This window comes from Suricata suricatta, chromosome 4, assembly GCF_006229205.1.
Source record: "Suricata suricatta isolate VVHF042 chromosome 4, meerkat_22Aug2017_6uvM2_HiC, whole genome shotgun sequence".
Classification (NCBI taxonomy): domain Eukaryota; kingdom Metazoa; phylum Chordata; class Mammalia; order Carnivora; family Herpestidae; genus Suricata; species Suricata suricatta.
Genome location: NC_043703.1, coordinates 139895749 through 139919002, shown reverse-complemented (window position 1 = coordinate 139919002; position 23254 = coordinate 139895749). Strand labels below are relative to the sequence as shown.

Sequence of the window (23254 nt, the reverse complement as noted above, 5' to 3'; positions counted from 1 at the left end):
ATGTTAGCTATGAAATATAATGCCATTATGAAAAAGTACAGAAAACAATTGTGTAACCCAGCTCTGTAATAACTGATGCAACATATCCATTTTTATCATAATCCTATAAACTGTAATTTGTCCTGATCCATTTGTATCATAACTGACTAAATTAGTATGATCAATTTCATGGTATGGTCTGTTTTCCACACTTAATTGAATTTATCTGAATATCCAAACAGTAAATTTTACATTCGGCTTATTAGATCCAGAGGTATCCTCTTCATTCTCGAAGTATATTTTGACATGCTATAGAATTCTAAGTCGTTATTTCTCTTAGTGATACAGTCTTTTCTTGTCATTTCCACTGTGTTTGTTAGACATTACCTGTCATTCTTATTATTCCTCTTTTAAGGTCTCTGTCAGTTCTCAAGCTGTTGTTGAGATTCATTCATATTCTTCTCCTCTGCCACACTGGAGCATTTTTCTTTGATGTTCCTATAAGTGGTTTCATTTGTACTTACCCTGCTTAGGGTTCATAGGCCTTCCTGAAACCTTACTTAATAACTTCCATCAGCTTTAGAAAGATCTCAGCCATTAATTGTGCAATCAGTGCTTCTGCCTTGTTTTGAAGTATTCTTTTTACATTTCCAGTTTCACGTGTCATCTTTTCTTTTTTTTATAAAGTTTTTTTTAATGTTTTGTATTTATTTTTGAGAGAGAGCGCGCCTGTGCACATGCCCACGAGCAAGGGAGAGGCAGAGAGAGAGAGGGAGACGAAGAATTCAAAACAGTCTCCAAGCTGTCAGTGCAGAGCCCGAAGCAGGGTTCAAACTCAACAAACCAAACTGCGAGATCTTGACTTGTACTGAAGTCTGGATGCTTAATTGACTTAGTCACCCAGGTGCCCCTAAAAATGGTTTTTCTTAAAGAGTCTAGGTCTTTGTTATTTCTCTTTTCCCCTCAGCTTTATTGAAATATAACTGACATAATAAGATGGAGCAAATTTAAGGTGTACAGTGTATTCGTTTGATACAGTTATATATTGTAGAATAATTACCATACTAGCATTAGCTAATGACTCTGTCCTGTCATGTAATTACTGTTTCTTTTTCTGTGGTGAAAACATTTAAGATCTACTCTTAGCACCTTTCAACTACCCATAGTACAAGGAGAGATTTAAAACTGAGAATCAAATCATTTATACTGATGAGGTATAACATATGAAATTGGAATTTGAATTGTAAACTATACAGCATTATTATTATTATATTATATACAGCATTGTTATCATGATGCTGTACATTAGATCTTTGTATTTCCATTTAAATTTTAGAATCATCTTGTTGGATTATACACCTAAAAGCTTGTTATTTTCTTAATTTGGAATTTGTATATAAATCAGTTTGGGAGAATTGACATCTTAATATTAAGCTTTTTACTTTATTAACATGATATACCTAGTGTATTTAGATCTTCAGTTGCTCTGGGAGATGTTTTTAGTTTTCAGTATTGACATTCATCACTTTTTCAGATTTATCCTTAGCTATTTGACTTTTTTTTGCTACTATAAGTAATATTTTTCTTAATATTATTTCCTTTTTCAGTTGCTAGTATATAAAAATATAATTGATCTGTGTATATTAATCTCATGTGACACTGCTATATTAGCTTTTCAATTCTAATAGTTTGTAGATTCTTAAAGACGTTATGTACATCATCATGTCCTCTGTTAATAAGAGTTTTACTTTCTTGTTTTTCTAATCATTATATCTTTTCTTCTTTTTCTTGCTCTTTTGTGCTTTCTAGAACTTACTACATGATACTGAATAGAAATGGTAGTCATAGTGATTTTTATTTTGTTCTGATCTCTCTCTCTCTCTCTCTCCCTCCCTCCCTCCCTCCCTCTCCCTCTCCCTCCTTCCCCCCCTCCCTATGGTTTTTGAAGTTCTCTTTATAAAAATAGAAAAAGATATTGCAGACTCAGACTAGGCAAAAGATTTAAAAAATTTGTAGTTGCAGGATCACTTATTTCTTTTGGATGGCTGATGTCTCTTTGTGTTTCTGGTGACTTAATTCATTTTTCCCACAAGTATTATTTGGCCATTGGATTTTAAAGTCAGTAAAGGGCTAAACTCCACATGACTAATACTGAAAATGAATGTAATTACCCAAAAAGTACAAGTACAATAGCAGTGCTTAAGTAAGTCCAATAATTTTCCTGCTTGAGTTGGAATTAATAGCTGTTTCATTGATGGAACATTAGATGAAGCATTTGGATTTCTTTTGGCAGCACATAGCTTATATGAGTTTTGCTTACTCTTTCTTTGACCAAACTTGTGGAGTTGGTTTCTTCAAAGTTAAGTATAGTATGGCTGTTCTGTAATAAATATATGTTTTTTTTAAGTTGAAGACACTTCATTGTAAAAGGTTATGCACAGTTTCATTGTTATTGCTATCTTATTGATTACAGTTTCATTTTTTTAAATGGGTTTTTTTTTTTTTTAAATCCTGGCACAGTGTAGCATTGTTACATGTTGATAGGCTGTCACGTACCTGGGTTTTTTTCCCCCCCTCATCTCCCTTTTAGGTATTAGCAAATTATTTCCTTCAGTTCAGATTCATTATTTATACAGTGGGTGACAATAGAACCTACCTACGTACCACAGCAAAGACAGAAGGAGTTGATGCTAGTATGTTCCATGCTTCTCAATTTGCTTCCCCATTGGCTTTGGTTTCACACAGTCTTTGGTTCCAACCCTAGTTTTACCACTATTAGCTCTGCAGGTCACTTCTCTGAGTCATCAATTAAAAAACAAAGTTCTAGTATACTATACAGCAACTACTTCTCAGGGTTGTTCATCTATTGAATAAAGTAATTAATTGAAACCCTGTCACATGGTAATGCACACTAAACATTTGCTACTGTTGTAATGGTTTTCTTTCCCCAGTATAACCATATTTTATGCTGACTTGTTTCATTAAGTTGTGAAATTAAGCTTTTATCTTATCTTTTCCTAAAATGTTTTCCACAAAGATTGTTAAATATCTACTGAGGAATTATTTTTACAATGTATATTTGAGTAACACTGTAAAGGAAAGTCAAAGATGTTTAACTTTCAGGATTTCGTAGAGCCGTTAATGATAATGTTGATGTGTAAGCCAGTGTACCAGACTTACTCGACATAAGTCAAATCAGAGATGTTTCTTTCCATATTAGTGTTCTGGGCAGCATATGGTAGGAAACACTGCTTTACATGGTCTGTGCGGGCCAGACTCTATCTAGGCTATGCTTTAAAATGAAGACCTGAGGCGCCTGGTGGCTCAGTCGGTTAAGCGTCCGACTTTGGCTCAGGTCGTGATCCCGCAGTTGGCAGGCTCAAGCCCCACGTTGGGCTCTATGCTGACAGCTCAGGGCCTGGAACTTGTCTTCAGATTCTGTGTCTCCCTCCCCTCTGACCCTCCCCTGTTCATGCTGTCTCTCTCTCTCTCTCTCTCTCTCAAGAATAAATGAAACATGAAAAAAATTTTTTTAAATGAAGACCTAAGTATCATCAGATTTTTAAAATGATCTTATAATTGATGTGTATTTTTTTTTGAACTTTTTGTAGGAGGGAGTGGGAGGTATTGCTGTAGGAAAACTTAGTAAAGCAAATTTCACTTAATTTGTTATGCTCAAATTTATAATAGGATTACCTTAATTTTGTGTTTTTATTTTAGCCATATTAAATGGAATTTCCTAAATGCTGAAAATGTTTCTAAGTTCAAAGCCATACTAATTTTTCTTTGATTTGGGAATAGGTCCCGGATCCCTTAAACTCAAATACTATTTTATTAATGAGTATGTTTTTATCATTAAGATTTCCCTGTTATACTCTATGGCTTACTATCTTTTAAAATGAAGCTTTAGTTTTAATGTCAAAATGGTATACTTGGAATATGTTTTTATGTGAACCTTTTCTTCGTCCCTCTCTCCCCCCTTGTCTACGCCAGTGAGCTCCTTCGGGGTTACTCCTGCAGCAGGCGGACTGTCATCGGGCACAGTTGGGGAGGCTTCGACAGCCCTGAGCTCAGCAGCCCAGGTAGCTTTGCAGTCTCTCTCTCATGCAATGGCTTCAGCCGAGCAACAACTGCAGGTGCTGCAAGAGAAACAGCAGCAGCTTTTGAAGCTTCAGCAACAGGTTGGAGACTCTTTGGCTCTTTGTTCATGCTGTCTCTAAACTTCAAAAGCTGAAAAAAAGCACTGTAAAAATGACCATTGTTTTTGTAAAGGAAAGTAGGTTGATCGATGTGAGCTTATCAGTTTCTGCAGAAATTGAGGTAATGTCTTTGTGCTGTATCTAAATGTTTAAAAATTGTACAAGCCAATTTTATTTGACAAATACCTGAGGGAATATAATTGATATTTTGGGGGAGGGCAGTGTTTAAGTAAAATTCATCATAACTCCATTTTAGTACTCTTGGTCAAACGTGATGGTTACCAGTTACCGTTTTTATATATTGACGAATTGAAAACATTTTAAAGATGAATTGAAGTCATGTGGATTAAAATTTACTAATAATGAAAAAAAAAACTTACTAATAATGACAGACGCTTGGGAGTTTTCATTGTTGTCTAACTGCATCCCATGCAATTCTCGGTGATAGATTGTTTCGGGTTAGGCAACACGAGAGTGAGTCAGCCTCCTCCTGTTAATATTTTGTTCTGAGTAGAATTGTGTTTCCGTATTTACATGGCACTTGTTCTTCTTCCTTTCCACCTTTGCTTTGTGGAAGTCCAAGTTTCCAGAACAGAGGGAAGTTTATATCGATATTCAATGAAGTTCATATAGCAAAGAAATGTTTAATTCTCGTTGAGTCCATTTTTACTTAATTTCATTTTTATTTAACTAGGCTCTAGTTAATCGTGTGTATCTTCATAAGATATTCCTGTGTAGTGTTCCCCACAGGTAGGTAGGCAGGATCCATCTATATGTGTTGCCTTTACTTGTCTTACAGAAAGCAAAGCTGGAAGCCAAGTTACATCAGACGACAGCTGCGGCGGCTGCCGCAGCCTCGGCAGCATCAGCAGTAGGTCCTGTTCACAACTCTGTGCCTTCCAACCCGGTGGCAGCCCCCGGATTCTTCATCCATCCATCTGATGTTATTCCACCCACTCCAAAAACAACACCACTTTTTATGACTCCACCACTCACCCCACCCAATGAAGCAGTTTCCGTGGTGATTAATGCCGAACTTGCACAGCTTTTCCCAGGCTCAGTTATTGATCCCCCAACAGTCAATCTTGCTGCACATAACAAAAATTCCAACAAGTCCAGAATGGTAAATTCTTATATTTTAAATAGGTGTTCGCTTAGATGTTTAAAAATATTGTGATGTATACGCTAGCTTGAGAAGGCAAAATTGTATTATGCCAACTTGATACATCACATTGGCTTGTTTTCTAAAATATTACAGAATGTACATCAGACGAGACTTGTTAATTTGATATATGGTTACTAGTTTGTATAGAGCAAGAGTAATATCAATATAGAGTTATACTTTTTTCTTTTCTAGAATCCAATTGGTTCTGGTCTAGCTCTTGCAATTTCTCATGCTTCACATTTTCTTCAACCTCCACCTCACCAGTCCATTATTATAGAGCGAATGCATTCAGGTAATCTTTGACTTTCTTAAGATATTTTTCTTGCCTGTTCTGCTAGCCCTTTGAGTCTTAATATTCTGTAGTTTGATTTTTCCTTTCAAGTGAATCACATCTGTTCCTGGGTAAGGATGTCTTATCACAAGTAGGCACTACATAAGGCTCCCGCTGTGTACTCACCATGTTGGGTGGCAAAGTGCTGCTGGGTAGGTTGACGAGTTCTTTCCAGGCCGTGGGTTTCACTTGCAGGTGGATCCCACCTGTTGATCTCTGATGGACATAAATATCTACCTCCATTGTAGCTGCTCGATTATCATTACACTGGAAGTTACACTTAAATATTTGTAAGACCAGCATCCCAGTGTTGGAATCATTTCCAGAAAATAGCAGACAGACTTATTCCTGAATTTAGTAACTATGTAAGATTAATAACACTTCATGTCTCCTGATAATTCATTCAATTTTTACCTAAGTTTGTACCATACTTACTTACATGTTAGCAACTGGGAAGGGTGGTTAAAAAACCACAGGTGATTTTAACCATATCATCCTATCAAATTATTAGTTCTGGGCTTGTGCTACAGCAGAATTCAACAGAGTTCCTCAGTGTGTTTTACAGATGAAAGTAACATGCATATGGTTCTTACTTTGTCACTCTGTGTCTTATGAATAGTTTGCTTTATTGCATTACTCTATTTCTTTGGAAGAGTTTTTAAAAATATATATAAAGTGAAATTCTTTTTGTTGATAATATTTTTAAAGTTTATTTATTAGAGAGAGCAAGCATGTGCACAAGCTGGGGAGGGGGATGGTGCACAGAGAGAGAGAGAGAGAGAGAGGGAGGGAGACACAGAATCCAACGCAGACTCCAGGCTCTCAGTTGTCTCTGCAGAGCCAACATGGGGCTTGAATTCAGCAGTTGTGAGATCATGACTTGAGTCAGATGTTTAACTGGCTGAGCCACTCATTTGCTCCTAAAGTAAAATTCTTAATGATATTTCTTGCTCAACTAATCCTTCATTGGTATCAACATTAGTGTGTGTAATATTTTTTAGAGTGTGATTTGTTGTGCATTCTTATGAATAGTGAGCAGTTGTTTACACTGCAGTTTGGTCCTTTTTTTTTTTAGCAATTGAATTGAGCGTAGGACGTAGGATTATGTTCTTTGTTATTTAATAGTTTTTCTATCCAGGAATGCATTGGTAACTAGCTTGTTTGCTTTTAAACTAGCTTCGTTGAAAACTATTTCTGGAAGTCAGTTGATTCCTTCACTGTAAAATGTAGTTGGTAAGGTTATTAGGTGCTCCTCAGCCCAATCTAGTAAAGAAGAAAAAAGAATTGTGTGATTAATGATGCTGTCTCCTATTTCACTAATTGGGCTTATTCTGAAAGGTGTATAAGCTGAGAGATGCAAAATTTTCCCATTCCTCTCTGATCATTTTTGCCTTTCATTAATGTGTGCATCTCAACCATGCTGAGTGTGATTCTAGTGCTTGTACAAAGAGGCATCCTGCCTCTTTAGTGTGATTCTTTAAAGTAAACCATCGACTTCAGCTGGGACTGAGCTTAAGAGATAGTGATGTGTTAGTAGCTGGGCAAAAACGGTGTTTGAGACAAGCTGTATTTGTCGTCATTGGAGGACCTTCCTAAGGGATTTTATATAGTGGTGGGGTGCTGGCTGCGTGTCATTTCCGCCTTGTACTTTTACTTTACATCGTAACCAGGATGTAATATCTAACTCCATAAGAAGTTAAACAAAGCTTGAGGAAACTAAGGTAATACAACTTGGTATCATTACCGCATCTAGGTGGAAAATTGTTAAAAAATTGACCAAATGATTGAAAGAAGAGTAGATAGGTACTTTTAAGAATTCATTTATATACTATTTTTTGCTCTGGTGTTTTAAATTAAGCTTTGGGGTACCTGGGTGGCTCAGGTCATGATCTCGCCGTTTGTGGGTTTGGAGCCCCCCACTGGACTCTGTGCTGACAGGGTCAGAGCCTGCACCCTGCTTTGGATTCTGTGTCCCCATCTCTCTCTCTGCCTCTCCCTTGCTTATACTCTCTCTCTCTCTCAAAAATAAACATTAAAAAAATTTTTAATTAAGCTTACATGCACAATTGATTGTCATCATAGTAACAAACTTTTGCGTATTTTTTGTTTCAGTCTTAATTAGCATTGATTGAGGTTTCAGAAAATTTTCAAAGGCTATTTACTCTTTTCATTTGTAGTTTAATCAGTTGATTTCATATTTTAAGATGAGTATTCCCAGCTGTTTTTTAATGTATCTTTTGGTTAATTGAAACAATGGTATTTTTTGTTACCTGTTGCTCTCATTGATAGGAGCAAGGAGATTTGTGACCTTGGATTTTGGCAGACCAATACTGTTGACGGATGTATTGATTCCCACTTGTGGAGACTTGGCCTCCTTGTCAATTGACATTTGGACATTAGGAGAAGAGGTGGATGGGAGGCGACTGGTAGTGGCAACTGACATAAGCACCCATTCACTAATTCTGCATGATTTGATACCACCTCCTGTGTGCAGATTCATGAAGGTAAAATACCTCAGGACAGCAAATTGATAATGCTTTCCATGTTTCTGGCAAGTTACAGAAGATACTTAGACATATAATTAAAACGTTTAACTATGTTTTTAAATACATTGCACAGAATTTTATTTTTTGCAGATGGATGTGTATGTATTTTTATGTTTTTGTTTTTTGTTTTTTTAATTTCAGATCACTGTCATTGGACGTTATGGAAGTACAAATGCCAGAGCCAAAATCCCATTAGGATTTTACTACGGTCATACATATATCTTGCCTTGGGAGAGTGAGCTAAAGTTAATGCATGATCCTTTAAGGGGAGAGGGTGAATCTGCAAACCAACCAGAAATTGACCAGCATTTAGCAATGATGATTGCTCTCCAGGAGGATATACAGTGCAGGTTGTTAGAAAATTTCAGTCTATTTTAATCTTATTGAAACCTTTTATATTGTATGTCTTGCATATATTTTTCAAGAAATGTCTTTTCATAGATGTATAGAAAAGAACAAGACAGGGTACCTGGGTTCAGTCAGAAGAGCATGTGACTCTTGATCTTGGGTTTGTGAGTTCAAGTCCCACTTTGGGTGTAGAGATTACTAAAATTAAAGAAAAGTGAACTATTAAAAAAGAAAACAAAAGGAAGTAGGAAAATAGAATGTTACAGTAATATTTAAGAAATTAAAATATTATGCTTAAATAATTGGCTTTATTTGGTACCTAACTGATTTTTTTTTTTTAATTTTCTTTTTATGTCTTTATATGGAGAGAGAGGCAGAGAGTGAGTGGGGAAGGGACAGAGAGAGAGGGAGACACAATGTGTCTGAGCTGGTAGCACAGACCCTCACGCTTGAACTCAGACTGTGAGATCATGACCTGAGCTTAAGTCAGACGCTTAACTGAGAGAGCCACCCAGGCGCCCCACGGATTAATTCTTCTTAATGGTTGTAGAGATTTAATTTTCAGTGTACATTTATACATACACATCAAAGAGAGCATTGCAGGAATTATTTTGTACATTTATTTTTTATTTACAGGTATAACTTAGCTTGTCATCGACTGGAAACGCTTTTGCAAAGTATCGATCTTCCGCCTCTCAACAGTGCTAACAATGCACAGTACTTTTTGCGAAAACCAGACAAGGCAGTTGAGGAAGATAGTAGAGTTTTCTCTGCCTATCAAGACTGTATTCAGCTACAGCTTCAACTGAATTTGGCTCATAATGCAGTGCAGAGGCTCAAAGTAGCTCTAGGTACAAGTCGGAAGGTGTTAAGCGAAACATCAGATCCAAAAGATTTGATTCAGACGTCTTCCACAGAGCAGTTACGTACCATCATCAGATATTTATTGGACACTTTGCTCAGTCTTCTTCACTCTTCCAATGGTTTGTATTTGGCTTAAGTTCTTCAAACACTAGAAATGTGTTTGATGTGATTTTGTCGCGTGTTGTGTTGTGTTGATATTTCTCGAGTATTGCCATTTTGATATCCTTTCTAAAGTGACTATGAACTACGCTTTTAGGTTAACTCCTTCCCCCCCCCATCTTTTTACTTGTTTTTGTTTTAAATACATTTTTGATTATTTTCTTGAGTTTTTGCTGTTGATGTGGCACATCATTTTGTTATTGGCAAAACATTAAATGTTGTTGTGAAAACTGTTACTAAATTGCTAACCTAAGATATTGTAATTTTCTAACTAGACGCTTTATTTGACTATTAACGTGCACAGGAGCTATTTTTGATCGTTACATGTGCACACATGCAAAGACATGTATTCAGCTATCTGATACACCCAACTCCACATATAAGAAATACAACTGATTGAACTGCTAGCTTTTCTCCTTCCCAAATATTAAATTAAAATTAAAATTCTAAATTAAAATTAAATTTAAATTCTACATGTAAAGAGTAATTAAATGACTAGAACAAATAAAATACAGTTGTGTGCTGATTGCTGATAAAGAAGAAAGTGTATTTAGGTATGCTGATGGTGATATTACAGCATACACTTAAATAGGAAATTTTATTTTCTGTTTTGTAATAGGACACTCTGTTCCTGCAGTTTTGCAGAGCACATTTCATGCCCAGGCCTGTGAAGAGCTTTTTAAACACTTGTGCATCAGTGGAACCCCAAAGATACGGTTGCATACTGGTCTTCTACTTGTTCAGCTCTGTGGTGGTGAAAGATGGTGGGGTCAGTTTCTTTCTAATGTTCTTCAGGAATTGTACAATTCAGAGCAGCTTCTCATCTTTCCACAAGATAGGTAGGTCAGAAGATATTGGACTTGTTTGTTATTAGTAATTTCTGCTTCTGGAGGCCAATGTCAGAGTTTGAAATTATATATTGTATATGTGGATCCTGCATGGAGAAATGAAGCATGTCTTTCCAAGGTTTGGGAAATGCATAGCAAAGCACATATTGAAGAAGATTATACATGATAGATGTAACCAGACTACCTTTTTTTAGTTTCGTAATTCAGTCTGTGGAGTTTGTAAATCCATGTTTACAAGTATTTCCTAACAGATTATATTGCTTTATGTGTTAAATGTATTTTTTGAGACTTTGATAAATTCTCTTGTTGATTTCTTACAGATATAGTTAAGAAATACAACCAGTAGTTTGAAAAGAGCTAATTTTAACATCATAGCTCCAGATACAAGTCCTGCTAAGAATTGCATATCCTATCATTTTTGTTAAATTTCAATGTAAATTATTTTTTAAATGAGCAAATTGATTCATACTGAGTATTTATATCTCTTTTTTAGGGTCTTCATGTTACTTTCCTGCATTGGTCAAAGATCACTTAGTAATAGTGGAGTATTAGAAAGCTTACTTAATCTGTTGGATAATTTATTATCACCTCTTCAGCCGCAGTTACCCATGCATAGGAGGACAGAAGGTATTATTTAAAGTGGTCATCTTTTGTAAAAACATAAGATTTCTATTATTACTGCTTTTATAAAATGGCTACTGTGAAGTACTTATTTTAATATTCATCACAGCACATTTTGTTCATATTTTTATTATGTAGACTTTCATGTGGTTGACTGCCGTATTGTTATTACTTTAAAAATCTATTACCTTTTCATTATTTGAATTTTGAATTTGGGAACTATTGTGAGTTTTCTATAAACTGTCATGACTAAGGTCAAACTCTCTTATTTAAATGTTTATTTTTGAAGGAGAAAGGTAAAGACAGGTAGAGAGAGAAATAGCACGAGTAGGGAAGGGGCAGAGAGAAAGGGAGACACAGGCTCCAGGCTCTGAGCTGTCAGCATAGAGTCAAACGCAGGGCTTGAACCTTGGAATCATGAGATCATGGCCTGAGCTGAAATCGGATGCTTAACTGACTGAGCCACCCAGGCACTCCTCATACTCTCTTTAAAAAGTCTCTGTTAAAATAAGGCACAGTTGCTGTTCTGGTCATCGATAATGTATTTCATTTGAGCAACAAAATTCTTATTGGAAAAGAACTTAACATAGTTTAAAATACTTATGAATGTGAAATTGAGAGGGTTTTTTTTTTTTTTTTTACGTTGTCTATATGTCCAGGACTAGGACCTTATACCTTGTTTCTTAGTTTACAAATAATATCTGTTGGATTAAACCTATCACTAACAATCTATTTTTCATACCATAAAACATTTGTCTTCCATTACTTTCAGTGTGTTCCTCAATTTGGCCATAAGTTCCAATTCTGAGGCTTATTACAAGTAAATATTGCTGTTAGTGATGATGCAGTATATTTTGAATTTATAAAATGCCTTATCGCATAATTATCTTCTCAGACTTCATAGAACTCTTAGAGTCACCTGATTGTTCCCCCACCCCTCGTCATCTCTACATAGGAGTACTGGATATTCCCATGATCAGTTGGGTCGTGATGCTGGTGTCCAGGTTGTTGGATTATGTGGCAACTGTTGAAGATGAAGCAGCAGCTGCAAAGAAACCTTTGAATGGGAAAGACAGGGAAAGGTTTCTGACAGGTATCAGAAGTTTATAATTGCCTGTTGGTGGGGATTTTGAGGGAAAACGCAGTTGTTCCAGAACTGGTTAGTGGCCTGGAGATCCTAGCTATATATAATTTGTGTAAAGTATGAAATAAATTTATTAGGAATCTGTTTTAAGGGTAGGATTTTTTTCTGAAGGACATTATGGACAAACACCGTATCTGAGCATGACTTTTAATGTCTAAATACAACTATGTCTTTCCTGAGGTTTTTCGAGGCTCATTTAAACACTTTCTAATACCACGCATGTCAGTGAATTTATGAATAGGAAGTCTTTGTTATTTTAGTATAGTGCGTCACTCTATTTACCATTATGGAGTATAGTTCTAATTAACTATAAAGAACTTTTATGCTTAGATGTGGGAAATTACCAAGTTTGTTTTTGAGTTTCACTGTTTCTCATAAACTTTTGAGGCATAGAAAAATTTAAAAATTAAAGGAAGTCAAACTATAAGACAAATTATTTTCTTCCCTTTTTCTGACCTAACAACATTTTTCCTAAAGGTTTTGAAATAGCTGCATCTTCTGTCTAAGTGCCATAAAATTTGAATTTTACCCATTGTCAGGGCCATAGTATTAAAAAAGATCCCACTGGGTGTTTTATAGGTAAATCATTTGATTATCATTTGATAAATTGAATGGTGCCCATCACGTTTGGTAAAAGGGTGGGAAATTTTATTCATGTAGAGAAAACATGTCTTAAATATTTAGAGTTGATGGCTCAGTTTACTCATTTGTGTGGTATAGTGGTTCCTGTACAATTACATCTAACTATCATATGAAGTTGGAATATTACAGTCTTGGAGGTCTTGGTTTTTATTTATAGCACTCAGATAATATGGAAGTACATTGTTGCAAGACATTTTTTGTAGGTTTTGAAGAATTTGAACTCACTTGACTAATAGATATTAGAGCATAGGTTGGGCAGCAGGTTAAGGAGGCATGAACAAATAATTGCAAATGGGTCAAGGGTGGTATTGAGCCTGAATTGAAAAGAGGAATGATACTTAAAGTAATAGTCTGGACACATTTTAAAAAATGAGAATAAGTCAAGCTACACAGCATAATTTTTGAACCATTTAACCTTAATTTTACATTTATTAAGTCACAATGACTTAATCGAACACCGTCATATTGGGTCCTTGCATGAACGTATTGGTTTGACATAGGCAGTAGTGAGCATTTGTTGTTTGAATTGAGTTAAATGAATGCTAAGCAACTGTGGGGAAAGATGGCCGTTATCTTAAAGGGAAGATTGGAGATAGGGAAAACTGATCCTAAAGTCATTTAGGATCTGGATTAACCTTTTTAGGGTTAAACCTTACTATCAATTTCTTTATAATGCTCAATTTCCTTAAAACTGCTTTGTTGTGATTGACATGTTTATAAATTTTTATTTTCTGGTTATGGAAAGTTCTTTAAAACCACGTTTCACAGAATTATTAATAAAACTTTTTCTTGCTCTTATAGGTAACCAGTGGAGTTTTATTAACAATAATCTGCACACTCAGAGCATAAATAGATCTTCCAAAGGCAGCAGTAGCCTTGATAGATTATATTCCAGAAAAATCAGAAAGCAGCTAGTTCATCATAAACAGGTAATTTTCAATACACTTTTAAAATTTTAATGTTTGAGAATATTGCTTTTGAGGTTGCAATAAGCTTACTGTCAGTTCTCAGGTATGATATTTAATGAGGTTCTTAGCGAAATTATTTAACAGTTCTGAGACTGAGCTTTCTTATTTGTAAGATGGCAACAGTTTGTAGTTTACAGATTTTTGGTGAGGTCCTTTGAAGTCTACCTCTTCACATCTTGGTTATTACCATTCTAAGTGAGAGGCTGTCATTTTCCTTTGTGTAGTTAAAAGGCCTCTCACCCTTTTTGTTCTTTCTCAACCAAACCATATGTCATTTCATTCTCCATTTCTTAGTAGCTTCCAGTTAACCTGTGCATGAAGATCAAAGTCCTTAACAGGGCTTGAGGGTGTCTGTCATCTACCCCTCTTTGTGCCTGTCACATTTGAATTTTAGTCTAGTCATATTGAATTTGAGTTCATGAACCATCTTCTCATGTAGGGTTTTTCTATGTGGTGAGCTGCCCCCCTGCCACCCCCCCACCACACAGGATAACCTAACTTACTAGGCATTAGTTAAGTTTATTTTGAGACAGCAAAAGCAAGTGAGCAGGAACGGTGGGGGGACAGAGAGAGAGGATCCCAAAGCAGGCTCTGCACTGTCAGCGGAGGGCCCCATGTGAGGCTCAAACTCAGGAACCATGAGACCAGACCTGAGTCAAAATTAGGAGTCGGATGCTTAACCAACTGAGCCTCCCCGGTGCCCTTCAGGTACTAGTTTATATTCACTTCCCCTTCTGTGGTTTCTAAATTGGGATGGTATCCACTACGGTAGGTTCCCCGTGTGTCCTGTTTTTCCTTACATTATATTCATGAATAATTGTGGTAGGGATTCTTTTGTTAATATGAGATTTGGGTGTTTCACTGTGAGTAAATGATTTCTTAAAGTCTTGTTAGGAGTCATGCAGAGTGTTCTGTTTTATCTGCCTTTTTTTTTTCTCAACATGATATTTTTGAGATTCATCCATATTGAATGTATCATCAGTTCTTTTTATTCTTGAGCACTGTTCCATGGATGTTTCAGAATCTGTTTATCCGTTTTCTTGTTGATGACCCTTTTGTGTTGTTTTTTTCCTCTTGAAATATAAATATGCATATATTTCTTTCTCTGCTTAACATGCAAATGTTTGCATGTATACACACTCAGTCTTTCTTTCACATGTCATGTATTAGAATGTGGCTTTTGTTATAGGTCATCTGTGCATTTTTCTGGATTTTTTTCTTACTTGGTTCCGTGATTTTTCTTGAAACTACACATAAATGAATTTATAGCTGACATCAGAGTCTTGTGCGCCATTGCTTTATTATATTTTTTTAAGTGGGTCTTTCTCTTTTCTCTTAACAGTGTATATGAGGTTATGTACTACATACTTGATACCTAGTATGGAGCTTAGTGTCTTATCAATAATTACTTATATAATAGATTTAAACTGTAATGAGAGTTTATATGAAAATGCTTAGGACCTGGCAAGTTTGTGAAAGCTTTCGGCTTTTTTAAAAACATGGACTTAGCACTAAATTGTTTTCACTTTTATATTTTTCAACTATAAGCTATTTGATCTTTTGCAAGAAAAATGATGTGAAGCTTCTCCCTCAACTTTTTTTTTTTTAACTCTTAACTAATTGTAGGGCGTAATAATTTGCATCCTTTTGAATTCAGCTAAATTTTATTGAACACTTAATGTTTATGCTTGCTGTGTTTAATTTAGGACGTGAAGATGGAAAATAAACTTAGAATATAACCCAGTGGATTTTCCTTAGTAAAATATTACTATTTTATTCTTTGCTGTGAAGGACATTATTGGGACAGTTGGCAAATTTAAAATGAGGTTTGAGTCATAGTTGGCAGTAGTGTAGTCGTATTGTTCTCTGATTCTGATGGTTGTACTATGGCTTGTAGAAAGATTTGGTTTCTAGGAAATACATACTAAGTATTCAGGGGTGATTGGCCATCAGGTTGCCAACTTATTCTTAAATAGTTGAGAAAAAAAAATGTCTTTTTTGCAGTAATTAAAATTGCTGATTAAGATTGTGATTGTTTTGAAGTACATTAAAATTATGTACTTGTTATTGTAATTGTTGGATTTATTGTAGAACTTTAAGGATAGTTTTCTGAAAATACTGATCTGTGGTAGTTCTCTCACACACATAACATATATGCATACTGGTTTTAGTTTAGGATACATTTTTCTTCATATGTGGAGATTATGGCCAAGTGAATTACTTTTTCTCCCTGATAACAAAAATATCTACGAAAAGTAGAAGTTTTGGAGATGTTCTTTGAAGTAGTAGGTTTAAGTTCTTAACACATTATTCATTTATTATCATGAGTATTACCTTCTAGTGATGTTGTATTTAGAATAATATTCTGCATGTATGGGGCTATACGGGGATGTGGTGAAGTCTTTCCGTGGATATTTAAGGTCTTACTGTGCAGAACTTTTTTTTCGTGGTTTTGGTCTATTTGTCTATTGGTACAGACTGGACATTGGAATTTGGGCACATGGGGTTGGGGGATGTGGGTAGGCAACATGAAAGAACAACATGAAGGAACTTGGTGGGGATGGAACTATAGTGGTGGTTCATGTGTCTGTGCTTGATCCACAAACACTGACATACACTCTCAAAGGAGTAGAAGTGAAACCGGAGAAACCTGAATAAAATTGGTGTATTTTAACAGTGTCACTGGAGGAAAATGGGTAGTCTACAAAAGATCCCTGTTATTTCTCACAACTATGTATCTACACTTACCTCAATAAAATTTTCCATTAATAAAAAAATATAGATATTCTAAAAATATACTACTCTTGAGAGAGATTTCCATAAAAACAAAGCTGAGAATATTCTTCAATAAAAAAATTTCTCTGCATATTTAAAAGTACTTTTCCCTTCAAAAATATACCCATCAGTCAATCTCATTAGTGGTTTACATAAGAAGGTCTTCCTTTTATTTACCTTTTCCCATGATTGACGAGTTGATTAAGTCTAGTTATAACATGGAGAGAACAGTCAGGATTTGAAAATGACTCCTCAGCAACACAGTTAAGACTAGATCTTGCAGGGAGTTATTTATTCCATTAGTTGGATGTATGAAATGTATATAGTAATTTGTTGTTTTTAACACTGTTAGCTAAATTTAAATTAAAAAGTTAGATAAACCTTTTTCTTCTTCCTTTTTTTTTTTTTTTTTTTAGCAACTTAACCTATTAAAAGCTAAACAGAAAGCTTTGGTGGAACAGATGGAAAAAGAAAAAATACAGAGTAACAAAGGATCATCATATAAGCTTCTGGTAGAGCAAGCAAAACTAAAGCAGGCTACTTCAAAGGTATAAACTATGCTTTTTAATGTAATTATTTTGGATAACTCTCTTCTCTTAATATTTTTAATTGAAGTATCTAATAATAATTAGGAAAATTAAATATAGTTCTGTTTATCAACAGAAAAATCTATTCTATACCCCTTTTCTGAGGGGAGGTAGCTTTTAAATCAAGGAAATATATGATAAATGTGGATTTACAGTATGTTTCCAGTGTGCTTTAAAAAAATTTTTCTCTCATGCCTTTATTTTATTTGAGAGAGAGACAAAGTGCAAGTGCTGGGAAGGACAAAGCGAGAGGGAACCATAGAATCTGAAGCAAGCTCCAGGCTCTGGGCTGACGTGGGGCTCGAACTCACAGACTGTGAGATCATGACCTGAGCTGAAGTCAGATGCTGACTGAGCTCCCCAGATGCCCTAAGTGTGCTTACTGTAAAGTGGATTGTGTGCCAGTAAATTAATTGAAGATAAAAGACTCAAGTAAATGTACAGTTTATCTAATGTGTTCTAAGTGAAATTCAAACGCAGTGATTTGTAAATAAAAATTTTAAATATAACAATATATTTTTTAAAAAATGGTTTTTGAGAGAAAGAGGCAAAGCGATTGCATCGAAGGGGCAGAGAGAGGGGGAGACAGAGTCCGAAGCAGGCTCCAGGCTGTGAGCTGTCAGCACAGAGCCCGATACAGGGTTCGAACACATGAACTGTGAGATCATAACCTGAGCTGAAGTCAGACAGTTAACCAACCAGCTGAGCCACCCAGGCACCCCAGTTAATATTCATTTTTTAATTTTGGGGGGTAACACATATAGAGGCCGATTTTGTTTATTGTGTTTCTTTAAATATGAAGTATTCCACCAGATTTTGAAATAACTTGAGTTCATACTCTATTCTTGAAGTTATGTTATATAGGTTTATCACCCACCTTTCCTGAATTATGTTTTGGGTGTTTTGGTAATTTTTATTCAAAATGTTAGATTTGACCTAATGTAGCCTTAGTGTGGAATTTCACTTTTCAGAAATGGAAGTAAAAGTCTTCCATTTATTCCATTTTTCCCATTGGTGAGGAATTGATTAAGTCTAGTTGTAATATGGAGATAACAGGATTTGGAAATGACTTGTTAGCAACACAGTTAAAACTAGATTTTTCAGAGAGTTGTTTATTCCAGTAGTTGGATGTATGAAATCAGAAAGTAAGGTTACTTTCTGAAGCTTATGGCTTATCTAAAATTATGTTGTTTAGAACTTGTAAGTTTTCTGAAGTATTTTCATCCATAAAGAAGGGTTACTCAGTAAGCACTGATTTAGGGGCGACTGGGTGGCTAAGTAGGTTAAGCATCCTACTTAGGCTCAGATAATGATCTCATGATCCATGAGTTCGAGCCCTGCGTTGGGCTCTGTACTGACAGCTCAGAGCCTGGGGTCTGCTTCGGATTCTGTATCTCCCTCTTTCTCTGCCCTTCCCCACTCACTTGTGCATGCATGCACACGTGCACTCTCTCTCATTTTAATAATAATGGATAATAAACATTTTATAATAATAAAAATAATGAATAATAATAAACAATAATAAACACTGATTTAAATATTGTAAATTTCCCTATGCAGCACTTCAAAGATTTAATTCGGTTACGACGGACAGCAGAATGGTCCCGCTCTAACTTAGACACAGAAGTTACAACAACAAAAGAAAGTCCAGAGATAGAACCACTTCCTTTTACCCTGGCCCACGAACGTTGTATTTCAGTAGTGCAGAAACTTGTGCTATTTCTCCTTTCCATGGATTTTACATGTCATGCAGATCTCTTACTCTTTGTTTGTAAGGTAAGTAAAGTAATAGGCATACTTTATAATTACAGGCTTCAAGGGTAAGGAAAAGAAAGAATGCAGTCTTTAATTGATTTTTGATTAAGAAAGATAATAGTGCTTTTATTGATTTCTTTTGTGTAACTAAGGTTTTTTTTTTATTGTGCCTTGAAAGATTTAAAAAGTTTATTCCTTAGCAGATGTGATTTATATTTTTAACCTAGTTAAAACTATAATGTAGATTTAAAATCTCTATAAGCTAGGTATGTCTATCTCCAACCTACCTTTTATCTATGAATTAAAGTAGGAAATACACAAATAAGTGTCAAATTATGAAAATGAGGGGTTTTAATGCCCTGAAGGCTTTCTTGTAGCATATTCATTATTTATAAATATTATTTTTAACCATTCCACCAAGATTTTTAATGAGATTTTAATATTAGATCCATGAAAATACATTTCTTTGCATTTTATCTCAAGCAATTATTTTGACACCTAAAGCATATCTCATTAATGAGGACTATTATTCCAACTTTTTGTTTTTGGAGAAAATCTGTAATTGATATTTAAGTGTCTGGTTTTTTTAAAATGTATTGCAGGTTCTGGCACGCATTGCAAATGCCACAAGGCCAACTATACATCTGTGTGAGATTGTGAATGAACCCCAGCTGGAAAGACTGCTGTTACTTCTGGTTGGGACTGACTTTAATAGAGGAGATATATCTTGGGGTGGTGCTTGGGCTCAGTATTCCTTAACCTGTATGCTACAGGATATATTAGCAGGTTTGTCTGGGTTTATTTTTCATAGAGTATGTCCAAATTAGCTGGTCATGGCTTATAGACTATGTCCAGATTAGCTGGTCATGGCTTGAATAAATAACATTTAAAATAAACTGTAATTCTCTTAAGTGTTAAAGGTCTGTTTAATGTATCGGTGGCAACCATTTGGAGTTATTTTGTATTTAATTATGTTGACAATTGTGATAAATGTCAAGTCTTCATGAGGAGTTACGTTGTTAAAGAAAAGGAACATTAGAGATAGTTTCATTAGTAATATTCACAGTGGGCTACTTATTACTTCTTTATGTGGCCATGAGAACTCTGTGTGCCTCAGTCCTTTCATCCATAAAATAAGGATAATAAGAGTGCCTTCCTTATAAAGTTGTTTTGATGAATGAGTGAGTTAATACATATAAAGGAACTGTAATAACTCCTGGTCATATTAAACATTTTCTGTTTTTTACTAGTTACTTGTCTTTAGTGTCTGAGGTTAGTGTGGTGGGTCCCAGCATTTCCACAGAAGGTGGAGAATCTTTTGCTTCAATGTTTCATAGTTGGTGGTGCATACATGCTGTCATTCTGTCAATGGGAGGAAGAATATGCTTTAATATGATTGGGATATCAGTTAAGAAATTATTGTAACAGTTATGGCTCTTTTCTGATGCACAGGAGAGCTGCTGGCGCCGGTAGCTGCAGAAGCCATGGAGGAAGGAGCAGCGAGTGACGACGTTGCCGCAGCAGCCGGCGACTCCGACGACTCCCTGCAGCAGTCCTCCGTTCAGCTGCTGGAGACCATCGATGAGCCTCTGACACACGATATAACGGGTACCTGCTTTATGTTCTATTTAAGGTGGCCTTAGCTTGCTCGCTCTTTTTTTTTAATGAAAAAAAATATTTTTTAATGTTTTGTTTATGAGAGAGAGACAGAGTGTGAATAGGTGAGGGCCAGAGAGAGAGGGAGACACAGAATCTGAAGCAAGCTCCAGGCTCTGAGCTGTCAGCACAGAGCCCGATGCGGGGCTTGAACCCATGAACTGTGAGATCATGACCTGAGCCGAAGTTGGACACTTAACCAACTGAGCTACCCAGGTGCCCTTAAATTTATATGTCAAACTACAGAATTTTAGTGCAGTAGAAAGTTAATTTTTCAATATTTTTGTATTGTGCTTACTAAGGCCAAAACCCTCTCAGTTAAATGTGACAACTATGTTTTCATTTGATTCTCTGAATGAATGCTTATGATAATAAAATGCTGTCCTTTCATAATACCTGTATTATTTTGAGATGGACTGATTTGGCTGTGTTGAAGAAAATATAATCTAGAAAACAGTTAAGGATCCCTCATTGGTAAAGACAGTAAAGTTAAAAGACTCTTACTCTTTAAGATCCAGCCTTTTTGGTATATTCCTTCTCTTTTTTCTTTCTTTTCTGCTCTTTTAAAACTTGTATGTGTATCTTAGCGTGTACAATTCTTTGCTTTTTTTTTTAAGTGTATTATTATTTTGAAAGAGAGATAGCATGCACACAAGTTGGGGAGGTGCGGAGAACAAGGGAGAGAGAATCCTAAGCAGGCTCTGTGCTGTCAGACAGGGGCTTGATCCCACGAACCAGGAGATTCTTGACTGAGCTACCCAGGTGCCCCTGCTCCTTACTTCCTAAGAGTCTATTTTAGTTATCGCCCTGTAGGCTACAGGTGCTGTGGTCGTTTCCCCCGTTTGTCATTCTTCAGTCTTAGGTGTTGTCATAATTTTATCCTTTTTACCGGATACTCCTTTTATCTGGAATGGTCTTCCTCCTTTTCTTAACAAGATGGTGGACTCCTTATCTAAGATTCACATCCAGCGTGCCCTCCTCCAGGAAGCTTTCTCCAGCAGCGGCAGCAGCAGCAGTATTGGACACTGGTCGTTGCAGCCGCCTTCCACTCTAGATGGTCTCTGGCAGCACGCATCCTGCTGTAGTTGGTTAAATCTCTGCAGTGTATCCTCACCTCTGAACTTTGATTAATTTATTGAAGAGCAGATATTTGTTTTATTAATCTTCACATACTTAAGCCCTAGGACAGGATGGCTTGTGCTAGGCATTCTATAAATAAATGTTGAGTAAGAGGGTGAGAAGGATGGGAGAGTAAGGTTTATTGTAAGGCACAGCAGGCTAGTTAGGAATTTTAAGACATGTAAGAGCATAATACTTTCTGATTCAGAAGAGAAATGTAAGGTGAATAGCAGCTTTTCCTGTAGGGGCCACTGGGGTGAGAGGAGCATGGCCCTCTCCTCTCCCAGCGATGGTGTGAGCTTGTCCCCTGATTCCAGTGTACTCCAAAAAGTGGGAGTCATCTGGCAAAAATGTTACTTTGCCTGCTCTGTTCAAGGCTCTCATTTGACCTGATGTTGTGAACTTTGTTCACACTAACCTTTGCAGAAACGGCAGCCCTATGCTGTTGGTGAATTGGCAAGTCATCAAAGCAATCCTGAGTTTTGGGGTACTGGCAGAGCCGTGGCTCAAATCCCCAGAGTTTGAGATGATGGGACTCACCGTTCTGGGCAGGGTGCTTCTGAAAATGTGTTGCGGGGCCTGCATGCTTGTACCAAACAAAACTGGCCTCACTGTCCAAGAGTGAACCCAAAGAAGCGACACACCCTCTGCTCTGCCCTGGCTGCCTCAGTGCTACCAGCGCTGCTGCTGTCTATAGGTTCCTCTATTGAGGAAGGTTCCAAATGTCCTTTGGTGGTTGAAGATAAAGTTCAAGGCTACAAGGAGACCAGGGAGTCTGTTTTGCTTTTTAAAATAATTAAAGCCTAAAATGATCTTAGAAGGGTGTACATGTCTCAGCAAATGAGGGCTGGCAAGGTAAAATGAGAAATTGTCACTGTATCCAGTATAGGGGACCCTGCATCATCTGTAAGGAAGACAGTGGTATCGTCAAGGCCTTCAGAATCACCCCTGGAATTAATTTACTTAACGTAAACAAACGGAATATCTTGAAACTTGCTCCTGGTGGGCATGCAGGACGTTTCTGCATATTTGGATGACAGTGCTCTCTGCAAGTTAGATGATCTGTAGGGAACTTGGCATAAGGCTGCCTCCCTCAAGAGTAACTACAACCTTCCCATGGACAAGATGCTTAATACAGATCTTAGCAGAATCTTGAAGACCCCAGAGATCACAGAGCCCTCCAAGTGCCACCCAGCAAGAGTCATTGCAGAGTCCTGAAGAAGGATCCACTGAAAAACCTGAGAATCCTGTTGAAGCTAAATCCACACCCACAGACCACCATGTGCCAGACCACCAGTCTTTGCCAGGCCAAGAATCACAAACTTCGAATGGATAAGGCAGCAGCAGCCTTGGAAGCCAAAGCAGATGAGAAGGGGGCTCCAGGCAAGAGGCCTGTGATACAGAAGAAAGGAAAGAAGGCTGTTGGTGCAAAGAAGCAGAAGAAACCTTTGGCAGGAGAAGAGGCTGTAGCTACCAAGAAATCAGCCGTGGAGAAGCACGCAGGGAAGAAACCCACCACGAAAGAAAAGAAGCTTGCTACATAAAACC

The 23254-nt window shown here is 36.5% G+C and overlaps 1 protein-coding gene and 1 pseudogene across 9 annotated transcripts in view; both read left to right on the top strand.

The window, feature by feature from the left end:
- Positions 1-23254, top strand: part of BIRC6 (baculoviral IAP repeat containing 6) — a 229667-nt gene that overhangs the window by 83061 nt on the left and 123352 nt on the right. For 7 of the 9 annotated variants that reach the window (XR_003908004.1, XM_029937980.1, XM_029937977.1 and 4 more), the window contains 14 exons: positions 3973-4160; positions 4978-5301; positions 5536-5635; positions 7964-8178; positions 8362-8570; positions 9205-9551; positions 10211-10430; positions 10933-11066; positions 12016-12153; positions 13648-13775; positions 17006-17137; positions 18737-18952; positions 19534-19717; positions 20384-20539. Coding sequence is in view for 8 of the 9 variants with exons in the window: in XM_029937980.1 (XP_029793840.1) it covers positions 3973-4160; positions 4978-5301; positions 5536-5635; positions 7964-8178; positions 8362-8570; positions 9205-9551; positions 10211-10430; positions 10933-11066; positions 12016-12153; positions 13648-13775; positions 17006-17137; positions 18737-18952; positions 19534-19717; positions 20384-20539 (2691 nt within the window). In the remaining variant the exon portion in view is untranslated. The remainder of the gene's footprint in view (positions 1-3972; positions 4161-4977; positions 5302-5535; positions 5636-7963; positions 8179-8361; positions 8571-9204; positions 9552-10210; positions 10431-10932; positions 11067-12015; positions 12154-13647; positions 13776-17005; positions 17138-18736; positions 18953-19533; positions 19718-20383; positions 20540-23254) is intronic. The other 2 variants (XM_029937979.1, XM_029937976.1) reach the window with 2 other exon arrangements.
- On the top strand, positions 21960-23250 carry LOC115290394 (annotated as a pseudogene).